General features: G+C 44.3%; 2 protein-coding genes across 10 annotated transcripts in view; both read right to left on the bottom strand.

The window, feature by feature from the left end:
* Nucleotides 1-5529: 5529 nt before the first annotated feature.
* UMPS (uridine monophosphate synthetase) lies at nt 5530-10967 on the bottom strand. The gene is made up of 6 exons (XM_079310835.1): nt 10785-10967; nt 10451-10604; nt 8487-9149; nt 7632-7807; nt 7013-7127; nt 5530-6204 (listed from the first exon to the last, which is right to left on the bottom strand). The coding sequence occupies exons 1-6, from the start codon at nt 10932-10934 to the stop codon at nt 6023-6025; spliced, it is 1440 nt and encodes a 479-aa protein (XP_079166961.1). The 5' UTR covers nt 10935-10967; the 3' UTR covers nt 5530-6022.
* Nucleotides 10968-11514: 547 nt separating this feature from the next.
* Nucleotides 11515-25062, bottom strand: part of KALRN (kalirin RhoGEF kinase) — a 457536-nt gene continuing 443988 nt past the window's right edge. For all 9 annotated transcript variants that reach the window (XM_079310809.1, XM_079310810.1, XM_079310805.1 and 6 more), the window contains 7 exons: nt 24652-24773; nt 23444-23575; nt 21578-21742; nt 20720-20798; nt 19382-19582; nt 18374-18512; nt 11515-16242 (listed from right to left, as the gene is read on the bottom strand). In XM_079310809.1, coding sequence (XP_079166935.1) covers nt 15697-16242; nt 18374-18512; nt 19382-19582; nt 20720-20798; nt 21578-21742; nt 23444-23575; nt 24652-24773 — 1384 coding nt within the window. In that variant the 3' untranslated portion in view covers nt 11515-15696. The remainder of the gene's footprint in view (nt 16243-18373; nt 18513-19381; nt 19583-20719; nt 20799-21577; nt 21743-23443; nt 23576-24651; nt 24774-25062) is intronic.

The raw sequence follows: 25062 nt of genomic DNA, 5'->3' as shown, positions 1-25062 counted from the left end.
AACACACCAAGGCAAGAGTTACATCCTCACTGTGCTAGAGACAACAACTGGCTGGCTGGAAACATCCCCTGTGAAGCATTGCCACTGCTCCAGAGACCTTGAGATCCCAGCCTTAAGGACAGATTTTGTGGCAACATGGTACTACAGAGAGAATTGAATCAGACAGTGGGGCTCATTTTAAAAATAACCTCATAAACTCTTGGGCAAAGAAACATGGCATTGAGTGGATATAGCACATCCCTCATTACCACAGGCCTCTGGGAAGACTGAAAGGTGTAACAGACTGCTGAAAACCATGTAAAGAGTGTGAGGCAATGGGGCATGGAAGCACTTGGCTGCAAAGTTAGGAGAAGCCACTTGGCTTATCAACCTTAGGGGATCTGGTAACTGCCCTGGTCCTGCCCAAACTAAACCCCTACACACTGTGGGAGGAGATAAGGTCCTTGCACACACAGAGAAGTGGGGAAGTCAGTATGGGGTTCTCCTTCCATGGGAAAAGGCAAACCCATTTGTGGGATTGTTTTTGCCCAAGGACCTGGGTGTACTTTGTGGGTGATGAAGAATGGGGAGATCCAGTGTGTACCTCAAGGAGATTTATCCTTGGGGGCAAAATAATCTGTTTATTGAGTTGTATGTTGCAGGAAGTATCATAAATGGCATGAACTGATGAAGAATGAATTTTGTGAGGAGCAAGGAGAATGCAACAACAACCTGAGCCAGGCTGGTGTCAGATCCCAAGAATCAAGTGTGCTACTGGCTTCTTCTTCTGCTACTTCTTGCTCATCCTGATGGAAGGCACCCCAAGTCATGGATCTGGAGCAATGGAGGAAACCCATTAAACGGGGAAATAATATCTGTTTTTGAAAGGACAGGGGATAGTGGTTAATGAAAATGCATGTATGGCATAGAGATGGTTTAAGGATGTAGTTTAAATTGTAGGTGTGGGCAAGAAGACATTCCAGTAACAAGAAATAAATGCAATGTTGGAAGATACATAAATTATATGGGATCTGAGTATGACACAAATGGTATGGAATAAGGGGTGGACAATATATGGAATAAGGGGGCTGACTGAGATAGAGTTCATTTTCCCTTAGCAGCTCTCACAGTGCTGTGCTTTGCAGTGGGAGCTACAAAGGTGTTGATAACACAGCAGTGCTTTGGCTGCTGCTGAGCAGACCTGTCCCTCTAACATCCCCCCATCAGGGGCTGGGAGGGGACACAGCCAGGCCAGCTGACCCAAATGAACCAAAGGGCTATTCCATACCATGTGATGTCAGCTCAGATATAAAAGCTAAGGGAGGGAGGAGGAACAGGGAGGCATTTTTTACTCTACAATATTTGCCCTCTGGAGCAGCCACTGCACGAGCTGAAGCCCTGCTTCCTGGGAAGTGCCTGAACATCACTCACTGATGGGAAGTAGAGATTGACTTTTGCTTTTGCTCATGTGCATGCAAACTTTCAATTGTCTTTTCTATGCTTTAGTAAACTGCTTTATCTCAACCTATGAGTTGTCTTCCATCTTATTCTCTCCCATGTTCTGCTGGGAAGGGGAGAAATAAAGTGGCTTGGTGGGCACCTGGTTTCTGGCCAAGGTCCTCTCCAGCAGGAGCCAGGAGGGAAGTTTTAATGCCAGGGTTCAAGGAGGCTGTGTTATCCAGACAGAGCTTGAGCAACCAGGAGGGACAGGGAGATGCTGCCAGAGTGAAAGCCTCCTCCTTTTTTCCATTTTCAGTATGTGCCTTTTCAGTGATCCTGCTCTGAGACCAGGCATGTAGGGTTTTGCTGCAGGTGCCATACATCCAGATGTCTGAGGGTAGTTTGTAACTAATTGGTTTGCAACAAAGCCATGGGATTCAAAGGCAATTGCTCACACTTTTGCATCCTTAGCTTGCTGCAAAGCTTCCAGTTCCTGCCTAGCAGTGCTAAACAAAGCACCTACAGCTGACACCTCTGTGAGAAGCCTGATGAGGGGCCCCTTGCTATTCTCTGCTTTGCATTTGAGTGTCCTGTCACCTCTGAAACTCAATTTGCAACCTTTCTAAATTCAACCAATTCTTAGACACCTTATCCCTGTCCCGCACAGGGATTTTCCACAAATAAATTGCCATTTTTACTGCTTTTCTGCTGTCTTCTCCCAAGCATCCATAACCTGTTTATCACAGATCCACACTTCTGATACCAATTAATGCCACAACTTGGCTTGTAAGCATACAAAGATTACAACTCTTTGTAGTATGCCTGACTCTGTCATGCACAAAGACACAAAGAATTTATTATCTATTTTCTCTTATTCATTACAGTTTACTACTAACAGTTACAGTCGGCAAAACAAGTGTATCTACACTACAAATTACTACCAGAAAGCAAACAGGGATTTCCACAGCAGCTTCAATCAATACTAGCATCAAGTCTGTGTTTCAATATTAGACATATTAGACATATTACCACCACCATATGCACAGTTACAGCCTTGCTCAGGCTTCCCCTGTCCTCTGTCCTGGCCAGCCTCCACCTACAACCCTGCACTTTCACAACCAGACTCTGGCTCACATCAGCTTATGAGAAAATGCCCAGAAGGCCACATGGGAATTGTAGGAACTGAGAACTGAGACTTAGGACAAAGTCAACCCAGACACACAGGCAGGGTCACCTCTTCCAGCATGAAAATACCTGCAAAAGGAGCTGGAGGAAAAGGTGAAGCTGGAGCAGGCACCAGGCTGAGTTTTAATTTCCTGCAGCATTCAAAATTGTACTTGTCCCTGTGGTACAGACTGACCAGGATCCACCAGCATGATTACAAACAAACAAACAAACAAAAACCAAATAAACAAACAGTGTCTAGCCCACAGCCCAATCACAAAGCCTTCCAAAACAGAGCATTCCCTGAGATAGTGACCTCCAAAAGTCAGATCTGAAAACAAACTTCCTTTGGGTGTTTCACATTCCTTTGGTGCTATTCTATAAATGCAATGTTTGTGTCTCTTACTAAAAAAAATCCACAGCAACAGACTTTCCATGTAAACTTAAAGGGAAGTGATTCAGTTATTTTTCTGGGATTAAGTTTCAAATAAATTTTCATAGACTAGGCTATGCAAACTATAATACGACCTGCCACTTAACCAATAATACAGCAATGTTGATACTGTGGCATACAAATACTACTTTTAAGGATGATGCTGGTTTAACTTGGCTAGTTTTATTTCAGCACTGGGTTTATCAAGACTGTGCAAGAATTTTAAGACTGACTAAAGCTCTGTACTTATGCAGTTATACTGATTTAAGTGCCCTGGCTGGGCTCTCTTGACACAGCACTCTTGGGTTCTCTAGACACAGATACCCACAACCTCTGAGACACAGAGTGGACTTTACACACAAATATCAACAGCTACGTAACAATTCCTTAGAGGTTTCAGCTTGTGCTGGTCTCACAGTTCTCAGGAATTGCTGCTCAGAAATGGCAGCAAGTCATGCAGCTTTCTGCTGCAAGCACTGGCAACACTTGGGCACAGTCTTATTTCACTATGAAAAGAGTGATTTCCTTTCACTCTGTTATAAACCATTCTCCAGAGTGGGTAAGGATCACAATTTCATATAAATGCTTACTTGCCAGTCAACATTAATCTGAGACATTTAAATATAGCCTTATGCCTCTACCACAGGCTCAATCAGATCACAGAATGAACTGCAAGAGTTTCAGATTCATATATTATGATGCAAATGAGTTTTGTAAATTGTGACCTAGTTCCCATGTTAGGAACAGTTGGGACCAACAGCAGGGACTGCAATGAATGCGAGCAGCAGGGGCAAGCAAGGAAATTAACATTTGTTCTTAATTTGAAATGGATTTTTAATCACTTTCAGGTGCCTAAAAGGAAGTGCACACACTTGTTTACTATAATCATTGTGACAGAAGAATGCATATAGGAGGTAACACGTTTCTGTTTTACTAATTGAAATGTTTGCAGCACTGGTGTCACACAGAGTGCCAGGACACAGCTCCTTCTGGAGGGCACAAAGAAGGACTGTGAAATGAAGTTTCCCAATCGATCCGTTCCTCAGGACTTGCTTTGTAAAGAGAGTGAGTTGCAAATACCCTCTGAAAGTGACTTCATATTAGATCACATTCATCTTTCCAAACCCAGTTGCTATTTTTTCAGCTAGAGGACTGATGAACTTGCTCTCCAAAGAGCCTGCTCAGGGATTTAGCTCCATGGCTGTCAGGCACACGCTTAAACACGATTCAGCAGAGTTAGTGGAAAATCCTGAACTCATGAAATTCTGCTTGTGCTGTAACAGTGAGCCCACAACACACTGTGCTGAGCTTCAGCCTGAGGCAGCTTTCTGATAAACTATTGTTTTAAATGAGTTTTAGAATATTGTTTTAAATGCTTGAATGAGATTTAAATTTTTAAATACACCCAGCAGCAAGGGTGCAACTTGTTAAAAATCAGATTTTCATTCTGAGGTTTATCTAGAGTAGGAAATTATTGGAAGCTGTAAAAACGGCAGAGCCTCAACGCTCCCCAAAAACAGAGTCTCAGCTCCCTCTGGTGGAAAAGGTCATTTTCTGCAAAAAAAGGTTTAAGTGAGAAAGTCTTGTTTCTGCTACATGAAATTCTGAGATAACAAACAAATCCTCTGTTCACTTTGAAGGAACTTCTTGGACGTTGATGTGAAATATCCCATCTGCCTGACTTGCAGGATGTCTGAACAAGATACCTCATAATCCACAAGTTCCATCTTCCATAGGTGAAACTCTCCAAGTATAAATTATGATGCATAATCCTACTGAAGCAATTGGCAGCCACAAGGAAAATAACACACACAATGTTCTAACATTCTCTCCACAACATCTTAAGCCCCACAACCAGCTCAGTCATCAAACAGAGCACTATGTCACTAAAACATGAGGCATAAAGCAAAGCCTCAGATCCCAACCTGTGTCCCTCGGTCTTAGATGTCCTGCATAAATTAAATCAATGAAAAAAGCCCCCTCCAATCTCCTATTTTCAAAGATCTGCTGAAGAGTCCAGCACTAGAGGCAAAAACCTCATTAAATACAGCTGTTCCTAGCCTAGAGTGTGTTAACAAATGGACCCAGCTTTCAGTGTGCTGAGGAACAGCAACAGTCCAGAACTGCACCACCACTGGTTTTTGACTTCTTGATCAGTAAAATTTTCATTCCTATTTGTGCTAGATACACTTAAGGTTATTCCATACTTTATAATCAAAACCAATCATGTGAGATATTTCTATTTCTCCTTATTCACCATGTGCAGTGGAAAGCAAAGCCTGCAAGTATTCCAGCTATGGTCACAAAAAGTCTAATAAAGTATATTTTTATTAGATATTAGAGGAATCAACAGCTCCACTGTAATTAAGAACACAACCACTCTGGGAAATTTTGTAAACAGAATCATGAGCAACTCCTGCAGTCACAGACACACCAGAATGACATTTTATTATTATTTATTATTTATTATTCTGTCCCAGAACAGAGACACATAGAGCCAGTGAAAAGGAAAATGGTAGCAAAAAAGTATTTATTAAACATCACATAATTCAATTCCAAAGTGTGGCATTAAAACCTGCACTTGCTCCTCAGAAACAGGAGAGCTGAATAAACCTGTGAAGGTGGGGCAGCACATCAAGTGTGCAGATGATGCTTATTAAGATCATAACAAAATACCATTTCCACAGCCAGAAGAAATTTGAGGGTGGAGAAAAGAGACAAAGGCAACAACAGCCAACAAAATACCCTTGGGAGTGTTTTGTGCACCATTTTTCAAACAAGAAAGCCTACCAAGGCTAAAAAACAGGCATGAAGTTCTGGATTCTTGCATTCAAATATAAAAAAATAATGTCAAGTGAAATTTGACCTCCGTGTGTACAATTAAAAGAATTTTGTGACAGATTTTTCTCCAAAAGGGCAGTTTTCTATGGGCTGAAGTGTCCTGGAGCCCTCATGAGGGTTGCAGCTCCATCAGCTTTGCTTACTGGCTGGGACAGGGTCTGGTTTTCAGTCTTCTGCAGGAACACCAAGCCTGCTGATGTAGCTCTCCCACGCTGCCTTCCTGTACTTCTCTGCTTCTTGGAGACGGTCTGACACTGCCAAGATGCCACGGCCCACAATAATGATATCTGAGCCTTTTTCACCAATAACTTCCTTGGGGCTTAGGTACTTCTGTCCAAGGTTATCACCTGAAACACAGACACCAGATTTTGGGTTTTTTTTTGTACAAAACTATGTACCAAAAAATCTTCAGAGAGGTGCTGGAACACAAAACAGCTCTGTTTTTGTGTTCCTGTCCAGCTCTCAATCCTAACAATCCACAAACAGAACAAGAAATTGCACTGCAAACCAAAAAACACAGACCAAATTTGACAGCCAGCCTCCCTTTCAATGGTTTACCCATCACTGTAGAAGGAACAGTTACTCAAAGAAACATCATCAGGGTTACTAAAATAAGCTTCAGCCTTCTTAAAACAGGGAAACCCCCCAAACATTAACATAAAAGTTTGTGATTATGAGTTTAGGTCTCATAGGAATGAAGTATTGCAGAGAAACATCTCCCCTATCTGCTTCAGTGACAACCTTTTTAGTCAGCACAAGACTTTTAATTCACTGGCACTGTATCTCTATCAATACCAAGTGTTTCTGCTGGACTTCTCTATTTGTTATATTTTTTTTTTTTTTGCTCCCACTGAATAGTTTTACATCTAATAACCTATCTGAAGACATTTTACATATTTTCAGCAATGTGCTTTATGGTATGCACAGACTTCAGAACAAGAAAAAAAAGGCTGCATAGCCTGTTCACTGCTTTCCAGAGCTCCCACAAAAGGGATCAGCACATCCAGAAATAAGGGAGACAGCCCTTAGAGAGAAACAGACTCCTCTCCCAGCTGAGTATCAGCATCCAAGCCCTCTTCAGAAGCCACTTTTCAACTGGAGATTAGATCATTTCTGTACTTACAAACAGATGAAAAGTATTTTTGAAAAAGTTACCTCCAGTTTGCAGCTGCACTCCTGGAGTTAAGTGGAGAAATTCTGGTTTATTACTAACTCTAGATCCACATATGAATCCAAAAACAAAATCTGAGTTGTCTTCAGCCATCTGTACCTGAAAAAGATCAGTAGAAATTACAAATTATATGCTTAAAACTCAGCTGGCCTAGCAATCTGTTTCTCATTCTCCCTCTGACACTTTAAGCTGTGCAAGGCAAGGGTATGAAACACCTCTTGCTCTCCCAATGTAAAGTCACTCCTTCCCTCTGGCAGGAAAGTGAATATTGTGCCTCTTTCCATGTTATAAATAATACCATAAATTAATTTAAGCTAATTAAAAATTAATTGCTTAAAGAAAGAAATAAAGGAAGAGGTGTTAATAGCAAACTTGGAATGCATACTAGAATTCCAAGTGTGAACTTTGACCACCTCACATCACTGGCCTACAGCTGCAACCTTTAAACACCACACAGTCATATTCCTGAGTCTCAAAGGAAAAAACAAACACCTGTAATAGTCAGAGGTGGAGGGACTTTTGGAAGTGCAAATATTAGAAACACATAAAACCTCCCTGTCACACTTGACAAGCTTTTAACCCAACACAAGAATGGCCACTTACTGCAGCTTTTGTGTAGTCACCTGTTGCAAGGGACCCTTGGGAACTCATCTCTGCCACCAGGAGACAGCCACGCTGGAGAGGAAGACCTGCTTCCTTCAGACCCTTCACAACTCCAGAGCCTGGAACCACATGGGCATTGATGATGTCAGCCCAGGATGCAATTCTGAACACACCACCTGAGAACACGGGCAGGAGACAAAGTCATCAGAATGTGCAGAACAGGAAGCACAAGTTAGACAAAAACAGCTGCACACTTAATCACTCACATATTTAAAAGACAGATTTACTGCTCAAGCTTGGCAGTTACAAGCTCAGTCTCATCAGAGACTCTTCCTTCTGACAGCTGCCTAACCACAAAGTGTAATCTCTCAGTTTACTTTTCACACTTGTTAGTTCACTTTCACACCTTTAGTATTTACTGAGACATTTATGGTAGCCCAGAAATCTGCTGTCACAGGTGCTATCTTCCCAGATAGCACACAGATCACAGGGGACATAAGGACCAGGAAAAGAGAACAGCAGTTCTACAGCTGCAGATGGAGTATCAAGGGAAAGCCATGCTGGGCACACAAGCACTACAATAGTAGGCAGCAGTTTCTCATGGCACACAACTCAGAAGTACTTACTGAGCACAACCAGAGATTCATAAAAAGGTTTAGGTTGGAAGGGACCTCAGGAAGTCATTCCCTCTTAGCAGGGTTAATTTCAATGCTAGGTCAGATTGCTCAGGGTTTTATCCCCTTGAGTATTTCCCAAGGCTGGAGATTCCATGCTCTCTCCTGGCAACCTGTGCCAGTACTGCAGCTACATACACCAGAGGCAAAGTTATAGTAAATCCAGGTTGATGATAATCACCTTCATACTGATGTTTCACTGTATTTCCAATATCTGCAAATTTCCTATCTTCAAAAATCAAGAATTCATGTTGATCTGCAAGCATTCTCAGCTCCTGTACTACCTCTTGGGTGAAATCATTCAAGATGTCTATATGAGTCTTGAGGATACAGATGCTGGGGCCCAGGGTGGCAGCTAGCTGCAGCAGCTCCTTGGGGCTGGTGACATCAGCAGAAAGGCACAAGTTTGTTTGCTTCTTTTCCATCAGCAGGAGAAGCCTGGCTGCAATAGGATGCACCCCTGGCAGCTGGGCACGAGCGCTGAAGCTCAGCTCCTTGCAGCATCTCTTCACAGGAGCAGCACCATTCTGAGCCTCAAACACATTTCCCTCAATGAACTTCTTCACCTTTTCAACCATCTCAGCAGACACTTCTCCCTGCTGCTGGAGAATCTCCAGCACCCCAGACAGGGTGCACACGGAGTGCAGGCGAATTCCATGTTCCTCTAGCCTGGCCTTCCCACCCTGCTCCCTGTCCAGCAGCACTACAGCATCTGTGACTTTTAATCCTTCTTTCTGAAGAGCTTCTGCAGTTTCCAGTACACTGGATCCACTAGTTACCACATCCTCAATGATCAGGCATGTCTCTCCTGGGTTAATGGTGCCTTCTACCATCCGCTTAGTACCTGAAAAATAAAAAGCAAACACTCCACCAAATTAAGAAAGGTTGGACGACCCAAAAAAAATTTAAAGAGTATCAAAACTTCATTAGATGATACCATTTATCACAGTCCTTATCACATCTCACTCACTGACCTGTAACTCAGTTCATAAAGACTGTTACTTCTCCAAGCTGATAAACCACTACTTCATATTTCCAGAAGTTATATTCCATAACAAAACTGACACACTGCTAGCAGCACAAATTCAAACGTTTGAATAAGATGCCTTCAGAAATTCAGTACTGTCATGACTTGAAAGCTCAGACTTACAAAATTATTCTCTTGTTATTTAAAGCATCTTTAAGGCAGCCAAGTTATTGCCACTCTTCAGCATGTCCTGTTTTCCACAGGCAGCACTGTGTGCCTAATATTCCCGTCAGAACAATTAGGAGGAGTAGAGCCTCAAGTGCCTTTGTCCTAACTAACAACAGGCACACATCCATGAAAGCCCTCCTGGGGGGCCAGGACAAAGGATGCAGGATGCCTGGCTTTCCCAGCAGCAGTTAATCACTGGCACAACTGCCTTGAGCTTCACAAGGAACAGCAAATGTTTCCATGCTGGCCCACTGCCTGACACAGGAATAGCATTCAGTTCTGACAAGTGGACTTTCTCATTACACACTGTTGGAAGAGGATGTGCAGAAATCCAGTTATATGGCAGGTTAATACTTCAGTCTGCTCTCCCTCTTCCTTTTACACAATCAAATAAATGGTTCATTGAATAGAGAAGGGATTGCTGCACACCTGGCTCACTGATTACAGGACCATAGCATGATGAAAGAAAAAGGGGTTTCAGAGATAAATGAAGAAAATACTACAAAAGTTCCTTTCGGTGTCAACAAACAAAAAGTTCTGTTTGAGAGCAAAATGTGGCTCTGGTCTCAGCATGCTGGAGAATCTGAGTTATAAATCCTCATTTCTGGATGAGACCACTAACCCAGAACCATGGCAAGGGTAACAAAGGGGAAAAAAACCCAAAACACTGCTAAAGAAAAGAAACAAACTCTCACAAACAAAACCAAAGAAACAGAAAACATTCTTCAAGAGTCTCCAAATCTCCTACAGCAGGACTAAAGCTGCAGTCTAAACAACAACCAGTTGGGAGAGGCTGATCAGGCTGGGATGCTGCGGGAGGTTTGCTCTAGGGGAGAAAGGGCCTGGCCTGCTTCTTAAATTGCAATGGTAACCCTAACCTGGAATGGAGCCTTCAAAAAGAAGCACAAATTATATAAAGTCATTTCCCAAAGTTGATCGGAATGCTTTACCGTAGTCTTTTCCTTCCTTCCTCCGAATAAGCATGGGTACCTGCTGTTCCGAGCAGATGATGGTGGCGAGCGGCAGCGCCGTGTAGGGAACGCCGCACACGCAGCTGTACTGCACACCCGCATCCTGGGCCGCCTGGAAAAGGAGCCCTGCGACCTGCAAACGAAAAACAAACGCTTTGAAAGAGCCCGCCTGCCGCGAACGTGACCAAATCAACGAAAGCCTCTCTGCCCGAAGAGAGAGGCTGCGGGGTGCCGGCGCCGCTCGCCCCGCGCCGTGAGGGAGCCGCGGGCCAGCGGCACACGGGGCCCGGCCCGAGCCGCTCCCGGGCCGCACCTGCCGCAGGAGGCGCGGGTGGGACACGAGGCTCCGCAGGTCGATGTACACGGGGGACGAGCGGCCGCTCTTCAGCACGAAGTGCCCGAAGCGCAGCGCGCCCGCCCCGCTCAGCGCCGCCGCCACGGCCCCCGCAGGGCCCGCCGCCATGCCGGGCCCGGCGCACGGAGATGATGCGAGCGCGGGGCGGGGACAGCGGCTCGCCCGCGGGGACTCGCGGGGGCCGGCCCTGGGCTGGGGACCGCAGCTGGGCCGGCCCGGGATCCGTGTGCCCAATCCCGGGATCCGTGTGCTGTATCCCGGGTTCCGTGTGCCCAATCCCGGGATCCGTGTGCCCCATCCCGCATCCCCTCCCTGCTGAGGGAATCCCGGCTGAGCCATCCCAGGATCCGTGTGCCCCATCCCGGGATCCGTGTCCCCCATCCCTTATCTCCTCCCCGCTGAGGGAAGCTCCCTGCGCCATCCCGGCCGTGCTTTTCCTCCTCCACGATTCCCATTCTCTCGTCGCCCCGTTCCCCGGGAAGCAGGAGCCGCCGGTGCAGAGGGTTTGATGTGACCCCAGGGTTTGTGGCCGTGTCGGCTCCCGGGTGATTCCCGAAAAGCCGCTCGCTGGATGCAGCCAGGGTGACAATTTCATGAGCTCAGCAAAGCGCTCAGCCAGCCCCGAGTCTCCGGGGCCTCGCTCAGATGCCACGCGTGTGAAATAAGACTGACCCGGTCTTCTCTGAATAATTTTATTTAATCAAAAAAGCCCAGAAACGGAGTCTTTAGTATACTCTATTTATGGGAATGCAAGGACAGGAGATGTACAGGTCGAAGCTACGTCTGTAGATGATGATATATACTGCAGTATAGTAACATCAACATGGGACAGCAAGTAGTCACCTCACAACAGTACACATGAGTGATTAGACTTACAAAGGAAATATTTACAAACCTGCCTTTACAAACCAACATTGTGTGCATACAAAATGAAATCCACGATAAAACTGAAGATACATTTAAGGCAGACCAGCAATACACTGAAATAATTAAGGCTGTGGAATTACTTTGCACCTTGAAAATGCTGAGCTGTTAGCAATACTGTTTCTTTTTTTCCTCCTTCAGTGGATTGTTGCTAGGATTGAAAAGCATCAATACGTTCCAACTGTTTGCTCTTATCTTGGTGAATAAGTCTGAGATTGATTTTTTTTTGCACTTGCTATTGCCTTTGCTTTCCAGAAGTTATCAGCAAATTGACCTCAGTGGCAGAGCATTGTTGAACAGTTTGGTAGAAAGAGAAGTAAAAGCACCAGCATCAGAAGTTGGACATGAAGGTGAAATATGGCTTGAGTAGAGAAGATGTTGGTTTTTCACTAGCTCCGTAATAAAGGCTACAGTTACAGCAAACATTCAGCATCCTGACGCTATGGAAACACTCAGCACTATACAGATCCCAGGACGAGAGCACATCACTTGATGGCAGTGTGCAGTCAGCCTAGTGAAATGGGATTTGATTTTGTTTCCTTGGGGAAGCACCATTTTCTGATGGGACATGAGTGAATGAGCTTGAAAATAAAGCCCTGTCTTAGTGGAGAACCCACCTCTACTGTGAAAGGAGAAAGAACAAGAAAAGGTGGTGAGCCCCTGTGCATGTAAATTTTCTGTTAGACCTTTATGTGCACAGAGAAGCCTTTACATCTGTCTCTGAAATATATATTATCCTAGGGTACTTGACACAGTCCCCTCATTGCAAGGGCATTAAAATAGAGTTATATAGAGTCAGGTTATAATGTGTGTGGTTCTGCATTCAGCCTGTATGCACAATATTTATAGCACAGGCCTGACAGAATTGTCTGAAGTGCTAATGAACTCTACTGAAGCCAAAGCCTTGGGATCAGTTGAGGACACAGGCTTTGTCTCAGCATTAACTTAGAAGTGAAAAGATACATGTTACTGAAAAAACCCAACCATAGTCTTTTAAAATTACAGTAAGGGCAGTAAGATTAAACAAAATTTGTTGGTATGACTGAGAAGAGAGAGACAAACAACAAATTCTAAAGCCTGGATTGCTTTAAAATATTGAAGTCTACAACCCTGGACTGACTCTTCTACTCTACATCCTCTGCATTTATTGTATGGCAGCATTGCATGTCAGCTTGGTACTATTCAGGCAAAGCAAGAATGGTTGGTAATCACAAATGTTATACAGAAGTCCTAACGGGTTCAGGTATTCCCAAATATGCTGTAAGAAAAATGGTGTCCAGGAAAAGGTGTTCTAACATGAATAAGGAAAAAGCAAAACTACAAAAGAAAGTAACCCCAGAACATTCAACATCTTCAGAGTTCAGTATCTCCAGCTCTCTCAAAAAGAAGTCTGTTTTGAATCTAAGCACCAATACCTAATCATATGTCTTCTCTCTTTCAGTCTTTTGGGTTTTCTTTTCTGTTATTTGATAGCGATGAGAGACTAAAATATTACTTTAAACAGTCCAGTTTTTCCCCCTGTACATCTAAAGTGTCTGCTGTTGTAGTTTGACATATGAATGCAGAATGCAGGAAAACAAAATGCTAAATAACTCCAAATTTCATGTGATACATAAGTATTTGTTTGTATTAATGTCAAGCCAAAAGCCTGTGGCTTTAACTGCACCCAAGGGCCTAATAAAAGCTGTGGGTTTTACAGACCACACTTCCATGAATATTTTTTAAGGGCAGCACAATCACAACACAAAGAGCCAGCTTTGACAAATAGGAAGAATTACACAGTCCTGTAGTGAGAAAGTACCTGAGGCTGGTGGTAATTAGAGACCCCCATTGACTGCTGTCTGTATTCAGTTGTTAAGAAATTGCATACTTTGCACAGTTGCTCAGGATTAATCTGGACTTTGTCTTAGAGGTGCTGCTGGATTGGCTTCCAAAATCAGCTGCTGCTCTAGAGAGGAACTGAGATAGATTCTAGGTGATCCAAAAAGCTTAAACTTCTGTGAACACTTGTCTCTTTCAAACCTTTCCACACTCCCTCCCTGTACAGGATCTCTCACAGAACCACTTCTGACTCTGCTGAGGCACTTGGTCTCACCCTCCTGCCTGTGACTTCCTGATCTCAGTGCCAAATGCTGAGGGTTTTTGCTGTGCCTCTTCTCCACTAACAAAATACTGACCACTCAGGTGTAGAGATAGAGCAAGCACTAAGAGAAGGGCCAGTCTGCTCCCTGCTGTGAAAGGGAGCTTGGAGGTGGATCAAAAAAGGGCTGTCAGAGCCCTGAGAATTTAACAGTACTTGCAGGGTATCTCCACCACCCACTGGCAGAGACAGCACTTGCTCCTGCAGGCTCACAGTGCAGTTACTCAGATGGCAAAGAAGGTTTGACTCTCCCTTACAAGAGAGTCTGTAGGAGCACATGTATGAGCCCTTTTCCTTAGGAAAACCTTTGGTAACAACTGCCATTTCTCATTACAGGCACACAAATGGTACTCAGCACTGAGACAAAGTCCCCACATGCCAGAGGAAAAAAGTCTCTTTGACTGTAACCCCTAAAGGCTGTAGAGCTTTGTGTTGTGGCAGTAGGATGGGGAAGCCCCAGCTGGTTTCCCCTTCCAGTCCCATTTCTGGAAAGGAAGATTTGGCCAACCTACAAACTGCTGATTTGTCACTGCAGACTCCCTGTGTTGGTTATACCTAAGGCTGGCTTCATCACTGTAACATCAATATGATGATGTTGCAGCTTGGCTTGCAAGAGAGAAATGTTTTAATTGTGAATATTATTTTTTATTACAAATTAAGCTTTGGACATAAAAACATCCTCATGAATGTTTTGGTTATGAGGTGCTAATGGTGGTTGAGAGATATTTACAAGTTTGGAAATGAAACAAATGACATACTTTAAACACTGGAAACGATTTTCAAGCTGTAAGCACAAGAATGAACTCATCACTCCTACTGCACTCTGAAAGGCTCAGATGGACTTTGGGCCAAGCAATTCTGAAGCTAGAAATGGAACAGGATCTTTTATATTTATATATATTTATATCTATGATACAATATATGTATACTGAAAACCTGTGATAGAAAAAATTGTCTTCATCACCATCATCATCTACTTTACAGATACTGCAAAAATTGGACTTTGCCTTTTCTCAATGCACAGGTTTTGCAAAAGATTTCTGTACAATGTGTATAAAATGCTTTTAAAAAACCCACCATAGTCCCATTGTGCTTAATCAGAACCAGCTGTATGCTCCAATGAATTCATTGCCTTAATCATAGATCTGAAAGGTGCTGCACATTGATTTAACACAGCAGAAAGCCCAAGGAGGGGCTTAATGGAGGATTTTGGTCTGAGCACTACCATGCAACACGAGTGTACCTAAGCCACGCCACCATGGGAGCTGATCCAGCAGTGACTGGAGCCTGATCTTGCATATCCTATGCAGGCAAAGTCCCCACTGAAATCATGGCAGACCTGGGCATATGGGGCATGAGAAATCTGACTGATAACCTGGAGCAGGCTTGCAATGATTTCAGCAAAAACTGACCGGTCCAGATCTGCAGTACGTGCTAGAGTCAGCCTGGTCTCACTCCCCTCTCACTATCCTATTCCTAATCTTTTGTACATTTTGAATTCAGTTCTGCAAGATCAAGAGGATTTTTTATAAGGCTGCCTCACAAAGATTAAGGCAACTGCAATTTTGGCTCTCATTCCCAGCTGGTGTTTGCTTCCCGCAGTCCTTTCCTGGCGGTGGATGCGACAATACACGTGCCCCAAGAGAGGGAGCGTGTCCCCGCTGCTGTCACCCCCTTTGCCTGGTCCCACTGCGGTGACTCCCCCGCAGCTGCTGCGATGCAGACCCGAACACGGGATATGTACAGAGGGCTCGGCGCTCCCGGCACACGGCTGGGAGCAGCGGGATCCACGGAGCGAGGGAGGCACTACGTGCCCGGGCTCATCCTGCTCAGCAGGAAGCTCTTGACGCTGGGCACCGGGTGCACGTCGTACTGGTGCCTGCGGCGCTCGATGAAGGACGCCAGGCGGGAGGTGTCCAGTGGGATCTTGGAATAGCTGCCGCTGTGCGGCTGCAGCCACGGGTGCTGTAAACAGGTGGCTGCCGTCGGCCTTCTCCTGAAGTCTTCCTGGAGCATCACGCTGATGAAATCCCTGGCGGCGTGGCTCACGTCGGAGAAGTACTCGTGCGGGAAGCTGAAATCCACTCGGCACACGTTGATACAAGTCTCCTCTCTGCTCTCGTCCAGGAACGGAGAGACACCACTTAACATGACGTAGGTGAGCACGCCAATGCTCCAGATATCCGTGCTCAGGGACACAGGCAGGCCCTGGATGACTTCAGGGGCTGCGAACTCCGGGTTTCCAAGGAGGTGGTGGACATGGTAATGACCTGTGATCTGGACTGCATCCTCCAAATCGATGATCTTGACACGAGGCACCGGGATTCTTAAATCAATGAGCAGGTTTTCTGGCTGTTGAAAGACAATGAGATATAAGCTTAATCATAACTGTATTTTGGCAAATAAAATATGTAGGATTTATGTAGGCTTAATGGCCAATCAAAAGTTACATTTAATCAGATGTGCAAGGGAGAGATCAGGAGAGTGAATGATAAGGAGCCAGCTCAGCTGCTGTTTGCTCCAAATTCAGATCAATGCTGCAGTCACAATGACAAGATCTCTTTTGCAATAGGGATTTTGCACTTTTTCCCAAATACTTACAGTTTATTTACCCAAACTAATCTCTACAGATTAAGAGCACTGATGGATTTTTAAATTTTAATATATGTATATAATAGATATATATATTATATATATCTGATCAGTTTATTTAGATTCCATTTGTTCAGATGACAGCTGGCTAAGTAAGTGTGCATAACTTGCAGCAGAAATGTTCTTCATGAAGTAAATGTTCAATTTTGAACCCACTATCCTGGGAGGGACAGTTGTGTGCCATTACTCTTGCTGGCAATTGACATGGAGCTGCCAGTGTTCCCTTATTCACACCAGGATACAGTCATGCTTTCCAAGAGAGAATGAAATTACATTTAATCCAAATTGGTTTTCTCTCTGTTTTAGCTGCTCTCAGTATTTAAGATCTCTCTCTCAGTGAGAGATACTGAGAATTGCCTATACACGCTGTTCTGGGCACTTAACATGGATTATCCTTCCTTTGTTGGCTCTGACATGATTTCTGAATTTACTTCTTGCACCCTTCTAGGTATTTTTTGTCTCTCCCTTATCCTCATGCATATTTTACTGCTTCTTCATGGCATATATATAAAGAAAGTTAGCTACATGGCTGTTCCCATCTCTCTACTTGCTCTTCTCTTGTGCAGTCTCTATTGACAAAATCAACATATCCTTGAGCAGGATGCTGGGACAACACAATCCATGGATAGGTCTGCTGTCACTGCCAGTGCATCTCCTGCTTCCCACTTAGCAACAGAAGGTGCCTTATTTAGCATCCCTCATTCAGGGGAACTGCAAATATGTCACTGAAAATTAGCTTCTCACCTTGTTTTTGGGAAGTATCTTATGATCAAACAGAGAATTCAGTGCAATTTCTGCTTTTTGACAGGTCATATAAATAGACCAAAAATACAAACAATTGCTTAGAAAGGAACCAGGATGATTTAGCCTTTTGTGTCTAATTCTCATGTAAGGTCGTGTACAAATGGACTGTTTTTTGTAGGGGTAGAGGCAGCAGAAGAGTGAAAGTATCACTTCATTTGACATGCCTGGGGCTTGGAGAGATGAAAATAAAACTCCCTGAAGCTGGATAATTCACTGTACAAGAAAGTTAAATTCATTCCTCATTCCCCATTTTAAATTGTCATTTAAATCTTCAAAGTGTTATAGATTATCTGATATCCCTGGCAACCAGAATCAGTGTTGCAGATCACAAAACTTGAAACACTTGATCACAACTTCAATTGCTAATTCTCTGTCATCCAAGGTAACTGGGATGCTGGGAAGGACAGGAGTACAATGCCAAATCCAGGATAGTACAGTGCCTCCTGCCATGTGTGCTCACAAAAGCAGGTACAAGCTGTACTAGTCTGAGTGTGACGTTAGAGAATACCCCAATTTCTTCTCCACAGTGCAACTTGTCCTTTGTTCTTCCTCTGAACCCTTCCCTGGGTGTCTTTCCCACCCAGTTCTCCTCTCAGGCTCTGCAGCACAAGGCAGTGTGCTGCTTTCCTTTTCCTTTGCCCCTGCCAGCCTGGCACAAGCCAGCTCTGCTCTGGAAGGTTGGCGGCTGAGTTGGTACAGTGTGAGCCCAAACCATACTCCATAGAATTATTCATAGTTTTCCTTCAAACAGGTGCTAGTGACATCTCACTCTTGTCTATCTGACATCCTCATTTCCCTTCATTAAATGCAGAAAGCCCTTGGGAACAAACCAGTGAATGAAGGCAAAAAGTGCATTTCTTTCTGAAGGCAAAGACCTGGTGCTGCAGTCAGTAACTCCTTTCTCTGATCAACACTTGTCCATTTAGTGATCATCTCCATGGGGTACAGGCTGCACCTCCTCCCTGCTGCACAGCTGGAACTCTCTGTTCCAGGGCACAGAACAACCATCATTCTCACTGGCTCCTACCTTTATGTCCAAGTGAGCCACTCTGCAGTTGTGGAGGTACTGCAAGGCTTCCATTGTGTCTCTAATGTAGAACGCCACCTTTTCCTCCATGAGCTCATCGTGGTTCATCAGATAATCCAAGAGACGACCATCATCCATCCTACAAACAAACCAAACCCTTGCATGAAACATCACATGCTCTGGGAACAGTTAACATCTGAAAATAAAATGGCAATGGAAACTTTGTGACCTAAAAAGGGAGGAAAATAAAAGGCAAGATCTGACGAGTATTTAATGATATCTCAAGATACTGCAGGCCATGGAAGTGGTTGAATGATTAATCCTCAATTGTTATCTCCAGTGCTCGACAAATTTAGCAACAGTCTTAAAGAAAACTCATTTGCTTAAGGATGGATTCAACAGACAGAGACAATCCCTTTAGAAACAGAACTTCTTAATTATTTGGATTAATCAATTTATTTATAGAGCTGGTTACATAATGCAGAAAAAAAAAAATCATTGACATTTTCAGCTGGTAATATTTTCTGTGGGAAAACTAACCCAATAAAAGTTTTCCACCTATTTTATTTATCTGTACAAAAAAACCAATGAAATAGCCCAAATATACTTTGTTGGATATACTGTAACAAAGCATTTTAGAGTTTGGTGCTGTTTCTTCTTATGGGACAAGCATGATTGCTATACAAGTCTTTTCACCAAAAAGCATTAGAATGATGAAGGCTTTGATCTAGCTGAAATACTTTTATTTAAATGTAGAAAGTGGACAAAACTGCTCAAGTAGGTCTGATGCTTTTCAATGTCCCAAATTACCCGAGCTTCACCCATGTAGAAAGCAGTTTTATTTGTCCCTCTTAATCTTACTGTAAAGAAAAGGCAGTGGAAACTGCAGAAAATGACTATTTCATTTGACATCTCAATCAATAAAATCTTTGCCCTGCTGAACTCAGGATGATCTTTATGCTTGGCTTTAATAGGGCTGACACTTGAATCCAAGCTCTCTGTACTTACAGTTCCAGAACTAAGATGTAAGAAGTAGGAGACTCGTAGGTATCGTGGATGGTGATGTACTGAGGATGCTGTAGGTGTTGTAACAAAGCTGCTTCATGTGCTGCCTGCTCCTTCTTTTTCATTTTTTTACTAATGAATTTTACAGCAACATCTTTCCGGGTGGCTTTGTGGACACATTTCTTTACTATGGAGAATCGACCCCTGAAATTATAAAGAAAACAGAATAATGAGGTGGCCTCATGAATAAATCATGCCTAGTTTTTAGTGCAATAACAGAGTGATCTTTGAAGGTTTTTTTGATTCATCACATTAATATTTCACAAGGCATCAGATTTAACAAGTTGTTCATAACCTTTTCCAACAAAGGCCCTCAATCTCTTACCCTGGGTGTAGAGATTCTTTGGGGATTAGCAAACACTGAGAGCAAACAGTGTCACTTTGCTTTGTGCAGCCATTCTGATATCCTCTAACAACCTCCCCTGGGTTCAATTTGCTGCCACTTTTACAGGTTCTATCTCATTTTATTTTAGCTGTGGGTCTCCCTTCTCCAGCTGCTTTATTAAAGGGACCAAACTTCCTCAAACAACTAAAAGAAAAGCCCTGTTAAATAATCACTGATGTACCATTTTGTCTCTCTTTTTCAGACACACAGTAAGAAATTAAGAAAAAAGCTGTCAGGAAAGCATTTAGGAAACTCATACAGACCATGTACCATTCCTGAATGTAAAACTACCCAGTGAAACCATGTGCTGAACTTGAGCTCTTAGTAATCCATCCCTGCTTTCTACAGAGCTAGAGGGACTCCTGTCCTTTCAGCCCCAGAATTGTCTCTGACATCTGAGATGAAGAAATAATTGCATTAACCTGATATATTTCCATGCCCCTTATCTGTTATCTGTGGAGAGAACCAAGAGCTGACAACATGTGCTGCTCCTATTTAGGCTCTGTTCAACTCTCCCTCCCAGTCAGCAAAGATAAGTCAGTCACATGCCCAAGTGTTTTGGCAAACTCAGTCTTTGAGGTTAAGCTTATCCAGAGCTAGTAAATTGTCATGACTTCAAAACAGGACCTCAAATCAGAGATGCTAGAGAAGATACCAACTACCAGAGATTTGGCTGCCTTATTGATCACCAGTTTGCTAATCTGCAATTCTCAAATCAGAACTTATCTTGAAAAACAGAATTTAGTCAGTATTTTCGTCAGTATCTGATATGCAATGCCCTTTGAAAGGAGCAGCAGTTTTCAAGCTAACTACAAAAGTTAAACTCCCCACCAAGGAAAAAGCTTCAAGCCATTGTTTGAGTGTTTTCCTGCAGTGATAAGCAGGGTTAATATTACCTCCCAATCTCATGCAGCTCTGCATAGGCAAGGTCAAAGTTTTCCTTCCATGAAATAGTGGCACCATCAGCAGCAGAGTCTTTGAGAGAACAAAGAACATACAGGAAGGTATAAAGACAGTTTGCTGTGGACTATGAGCAGCATATTTGAAAATTTTGTGAGACTTTATTATTAAGACAAGAAGCATTATCACTAGGAGTCTATTTTCATGCTGTTCAGGCACAGCTCCAGTGTGTTGGACCTCTAAACGCCAGAGCTCCCCAGGGGAGAGTGTGGTTAAGGGGGTCTCAAATATGTCCTTGCAATTTTGGGCTGAAAAGGGCCATAGAGACAGGGGGTAGAGCTCTTGCTCCATCCAGCACCAGCTAACCAAAACAGCCAGAGACCTAGTTACACACCAGGGCTGCTAAAACATGGACAACAGTGGGCTGTGCCCCAAATTCCTGCAGCACTGAGTGCTTGGGAATTGCCTCCATCACAGCATTCCCATTCCAGCTGCATTGCTCAAGGAGGGATATTTTGCACCTGGAATTGCAGCCCCCAGCTGGGCTGCCCAGCAGAAGCTGCAGGTGCTGCTGGCATTGCTGGAAAGGCAGGAGGGACAAGAGCCAGGACATGGAGCCTGTTGGGCACAGAAAGCAGGGACCTGCTGGGAATCTGCAACAGCCTCTGTGGCAGAGGCAGGCTCTGAGCCTGGCTGGAGGTGAAGACACAACAATCCTCCTGTCTCTGTGCATCTCCCATGCTGTTTCCTGTATCCCTAGTCGGTCCAGGACCCCTGTTTTTATCAGGACAAACAAAACAAGCCAGAGAGAGCCCAGGTGGGTCCCGGTGTGCATCCCCCGCAGCCCCGCTCACCGTACTCCGGGAGCCTGACGAACTCGGACGGGTCGCTGGGCAGGCTGATCCCCCAGGGATTGCTGGCACTCACTCGGAACTGGTACTGGCAGCCTGGGGACAGGTCCTCAATGACCAGGTACGTGTCCAAAGTTGAGGCCACCGACTGCTGCCAGACCTGCGAGCCTGTTGGGCAGAGGGAGGGAAGGGGAGCTGAGGGAAACATCACTGTGTGAGCTCAGGGCTGGGGCTTTCTCTGCCCAGCTTAGGGAGTACCCTGGGAGGGTAGAATCTACAATCTGTTACAGCAGACTGTTAAAGCAGAAATTGATCACAAAGAGCTATGTAGTGTTGCAGCCACCTTCCCATCTGGCTAAATGAGAAAAGAAGGAGATGCCCCTCATTTGACTTAGGATAACGATGGGAAAAGCTCAGCCCAGGGACAAGCGAATCTCTCCAGCACTGTAGCTGTGGCTGTGTGCTACAAGTGATGTCCCAGGGCAGTGTGATAGGACAGAAGGGGAGGGCTGGTTTGATGACAGCTCTGCTGTGAAAGAAACAGTAGCAGAAATACTGAAAAAGAATCCCAAAACCATGGGCAAGGGAGATGAAGCTGAGGCAGGGCATCAGTGCAATCCAAATGCTTTTGCAGATGAAGATGTGGTGGCTGCACTGAAAGCTGCAGCTGCAGGAGGAGAACCAGCTTTCTGACACTTAGCACAGGCAGCTTGCAGATTAAGCAGAATTGCAGCAAAGAAATGCATGACTCAGTCATGTGTTTCTGCTCCTATCAAACTCAGCCCCTGCCTAACCTGTGGCAACCAAAGGACAAATACTTACTTATCTGTACAGGGTCAGAGAACAGAACAGCAGCCCTGGAACACAGAGCCCTGTCACAGTTGGAGATTTCTACAAGAACACTTAAAGTTTTATCTTATTTTAGTGATTTCAGGGCTTTACCTCTATGTTATTTACCATGACCCATTTATTTTGTGTGTCCTGTGGACAAATTCTGATTGCTATGTTTCACAAGGTCATGGTTGGTTTTACAAGAGTCAGTTTTACCTTTGAAGTGGGAGGAATACTGAAAACATTGCTGGGGTTTTTTTTATGTTTGTTTTGTTGGTTGTTCTTAATAAAGGAGGCTTTATTCTTTTACAAAAATTTCAGTCACACTGATGGCACAGTGAGGGGAAATATTCACTAGGAGAAGACATTAACATGATGCAGTGAATAGGTTTGCATGCATACTAAAATGGGGTAGGATTTTTTGAAGGATGAATGGGAAGAAAACAGAGGCCATATACCTAAAGCAAGGTGTATTTACTGCCCAGGGACCCTCACACCTTTGCAGGAAGAATGCAAAAAGGGATGTGAATCACTTCAAATGTCCTTTTCCAGAGCACGTGCCTGTGCATATTGGGAAAACTTTGCACTTAATATCTAGGTAATTTTTCAGGGGAAATGGATGGTTGGGTTTAAGAACAAATGGATTTCATAGCTGAGCTTGAAAAGTATGCAGGTATCTGCAACTTTATCCAGATCAAAAAAATAATGAGGCTGATTTGGTTTTGCATTTCTGGGAAGCATCCACCAGAAAGGATGGTGGTAAAATACAAATGATAAAAAGATGCCTCAGTGATGGATGTTTTAGCTTAGCACACTTTACTTGTTGTATGTGACCAGAGGAAACAGAAGGGTCTGTAATATGTGAGAGGCTGGACTGGATGATAGAAGGGCTTCTCTCTGCCTTAGACTTTGGGATCTGTAAGCTACAATTAGTGGCATGCCAGTGGTGACAAGAAAGTTTTTAGGACCTGTGTGTCACAAAGAAAACTTACCTTGTTGTCACTCTCTCAGCCAGCAAGCACAGCTCACACCACTTACCTTCTTCTCTGTACTCCACAGTGTAGCCTGAAATGGTGCAATTGCCTGTGCTGCTTGGGGGTAGCCAGCGTAGGATCACAGAGGTGCAGCTTCTCTCCTGAGCAATGGGGCGGTTTGGGGCAGCTGGCACACCTTGGGAAGAGGAAACAACACCAAATCCAGCATCACATCCGTAAGTGCTAGTGCTTTATTCTAAAGATCAGGTGTATCAGGTACATCAGGTCACAGGACAGCTGCACCTTGTAGAGGGGCTTAACTAAGCAGCAGATAAGGAGTCAGTTACCACTGAATGCCCAAAAATTACACAAGCAAAGGCATTCAGAGCTCTTCTGTGTGTAGGGTGCTTTGTGTGCTTGGGAGCAGATTGACAAATGACCAGTAATCCTTCTGTGCTTGCTTAGGGCTCCCTTCAGCACAGGAGTAGTTAGTGTAGTCACTGACTTGCTTGGATAAATTGTCTCTAGGGTGGTTTGTGAGACCAAGCAAACTTTTAAATGCTCCTGATATTGCTGCTTCTGTAACTCTTCAGTTGAACATTCATCTCTGGATCATCCCCTTCAACACAGCTGGCGCCTCATCTCTAGTGCTGACAAATCCCTTCTCAGAGCTGGAGGCAATGAGCACCAACTCTTTATTTCATATTCATTCCAGTTAGATGGATCACTAATTACAGTGCTGAGAATTCAGGCTTGAGACATGTCTCCAAGCTGAATCTCTGAAGAACAGTTTCACTCAGGCTAAATCTTACTCTCACCTCCTTTGTCCCCTAAAGACAAAGGGAGACAGAAAATTGGTGTCACTGGATCCCAGTTCCTCCCACTCCAGGCAGATTCTGAAGCCCAGAGCTTCTCCAGTCAGCTGGGCATCACTGCTGCCCAAGGAAGCTGAGCTTCCCCTGGCTGACTTTACTGAGCTCCTGGGAAGCAGCACTAGGAGCAGGATGCAGGAGCTGAACCACTGCCAGTGCACTTTCATTTCCCAAATGGGCTGTTTATGGTCAGATGACTTAATCAAGCACAAGGAGTATGCAAAGCCTTGAGCCATGAGTGGGAGTTGTGGCTGAGGAGTGATTGTATGACTTTAACATCACAATTCACCTGGCACAGCTCCACATCTGGCTGCCTCTGCAAGGGCTGTTCCTGTGTGCTCCCAGCCCCCAAGGGACCATACACAGCCAAAATCCCATGTGCTAAGGTCAGATGTGCTACCTTGGACTTTGATGGTTGCAGAGGTTGATGCTGTCCCGTGCTCATTGGTTGCCACACAGGTGTAGATGCCACTGTCCTGAGGCATCAGGTTGCAGATCTTCAAGGTGAGCTCTCCTGAGTCACTGTGGATGAAGGAAGCCCAAGTTATAAAACACTGCCTCCCCTGCTAATGGCTTTTATATAGTTCCTGTCCTGCCTCATTGCAAACACACAGGGTCCTGTGAGCTCATTTGAAGGAACATCCCTCCGGAAATTTGATGCTCAAATACCCTTCATATGTCAGGGTTTAGCTGTTAATAAACCTTTGAGCAAACCTTTGGTCCAAATTGCCTGCCAGGCAAATCCTCATGTCTGTTGTGGTGTAGCAAGAGATGTGAAGGATCACTCAAGCAGCAAGCAGTCCAGGAGTTG

Source organism: Erithacus rubecula (genome assembly GCF_903797595.1).
Source record: "Erithacus rubecula genome assembly, chromosome: 8".
NCBI lineage: Eukaryota > Metazoa > Chordata > Aves > Passeriformes > Muscicapidae > Erithacus > Erithacus rubecula.
This window is presented reverse-complemented; position numbering and strand designations above follow the sequence as displayed.

Excerpts from the sequence above, each read along its gene's own strand:
- UMPS (XM_079310835.1), bottom strand. The coding sequence starts at position 10,934 with ATGGCGGCGGGCCCTGCGGGGGCCGTGGCGGCGGCGCTGAGCGGGGCG. Across the intron at positions 9,150-10,450 it reads GAAGGAAGGAAAAGACTACG|GTACTAAGCGGATGGTAGAA; the intron begins GTAAAGCATTCC and ends TTTATTTTTCAG. Across the intron at positions 6,205-7,012 it reads AGTGCAGCTGCAAACTGGAG|GTGATAACCTTGGACAGAAG; the intron begins GTAACTTTTTCA and ends TCTGTGTTTCAG.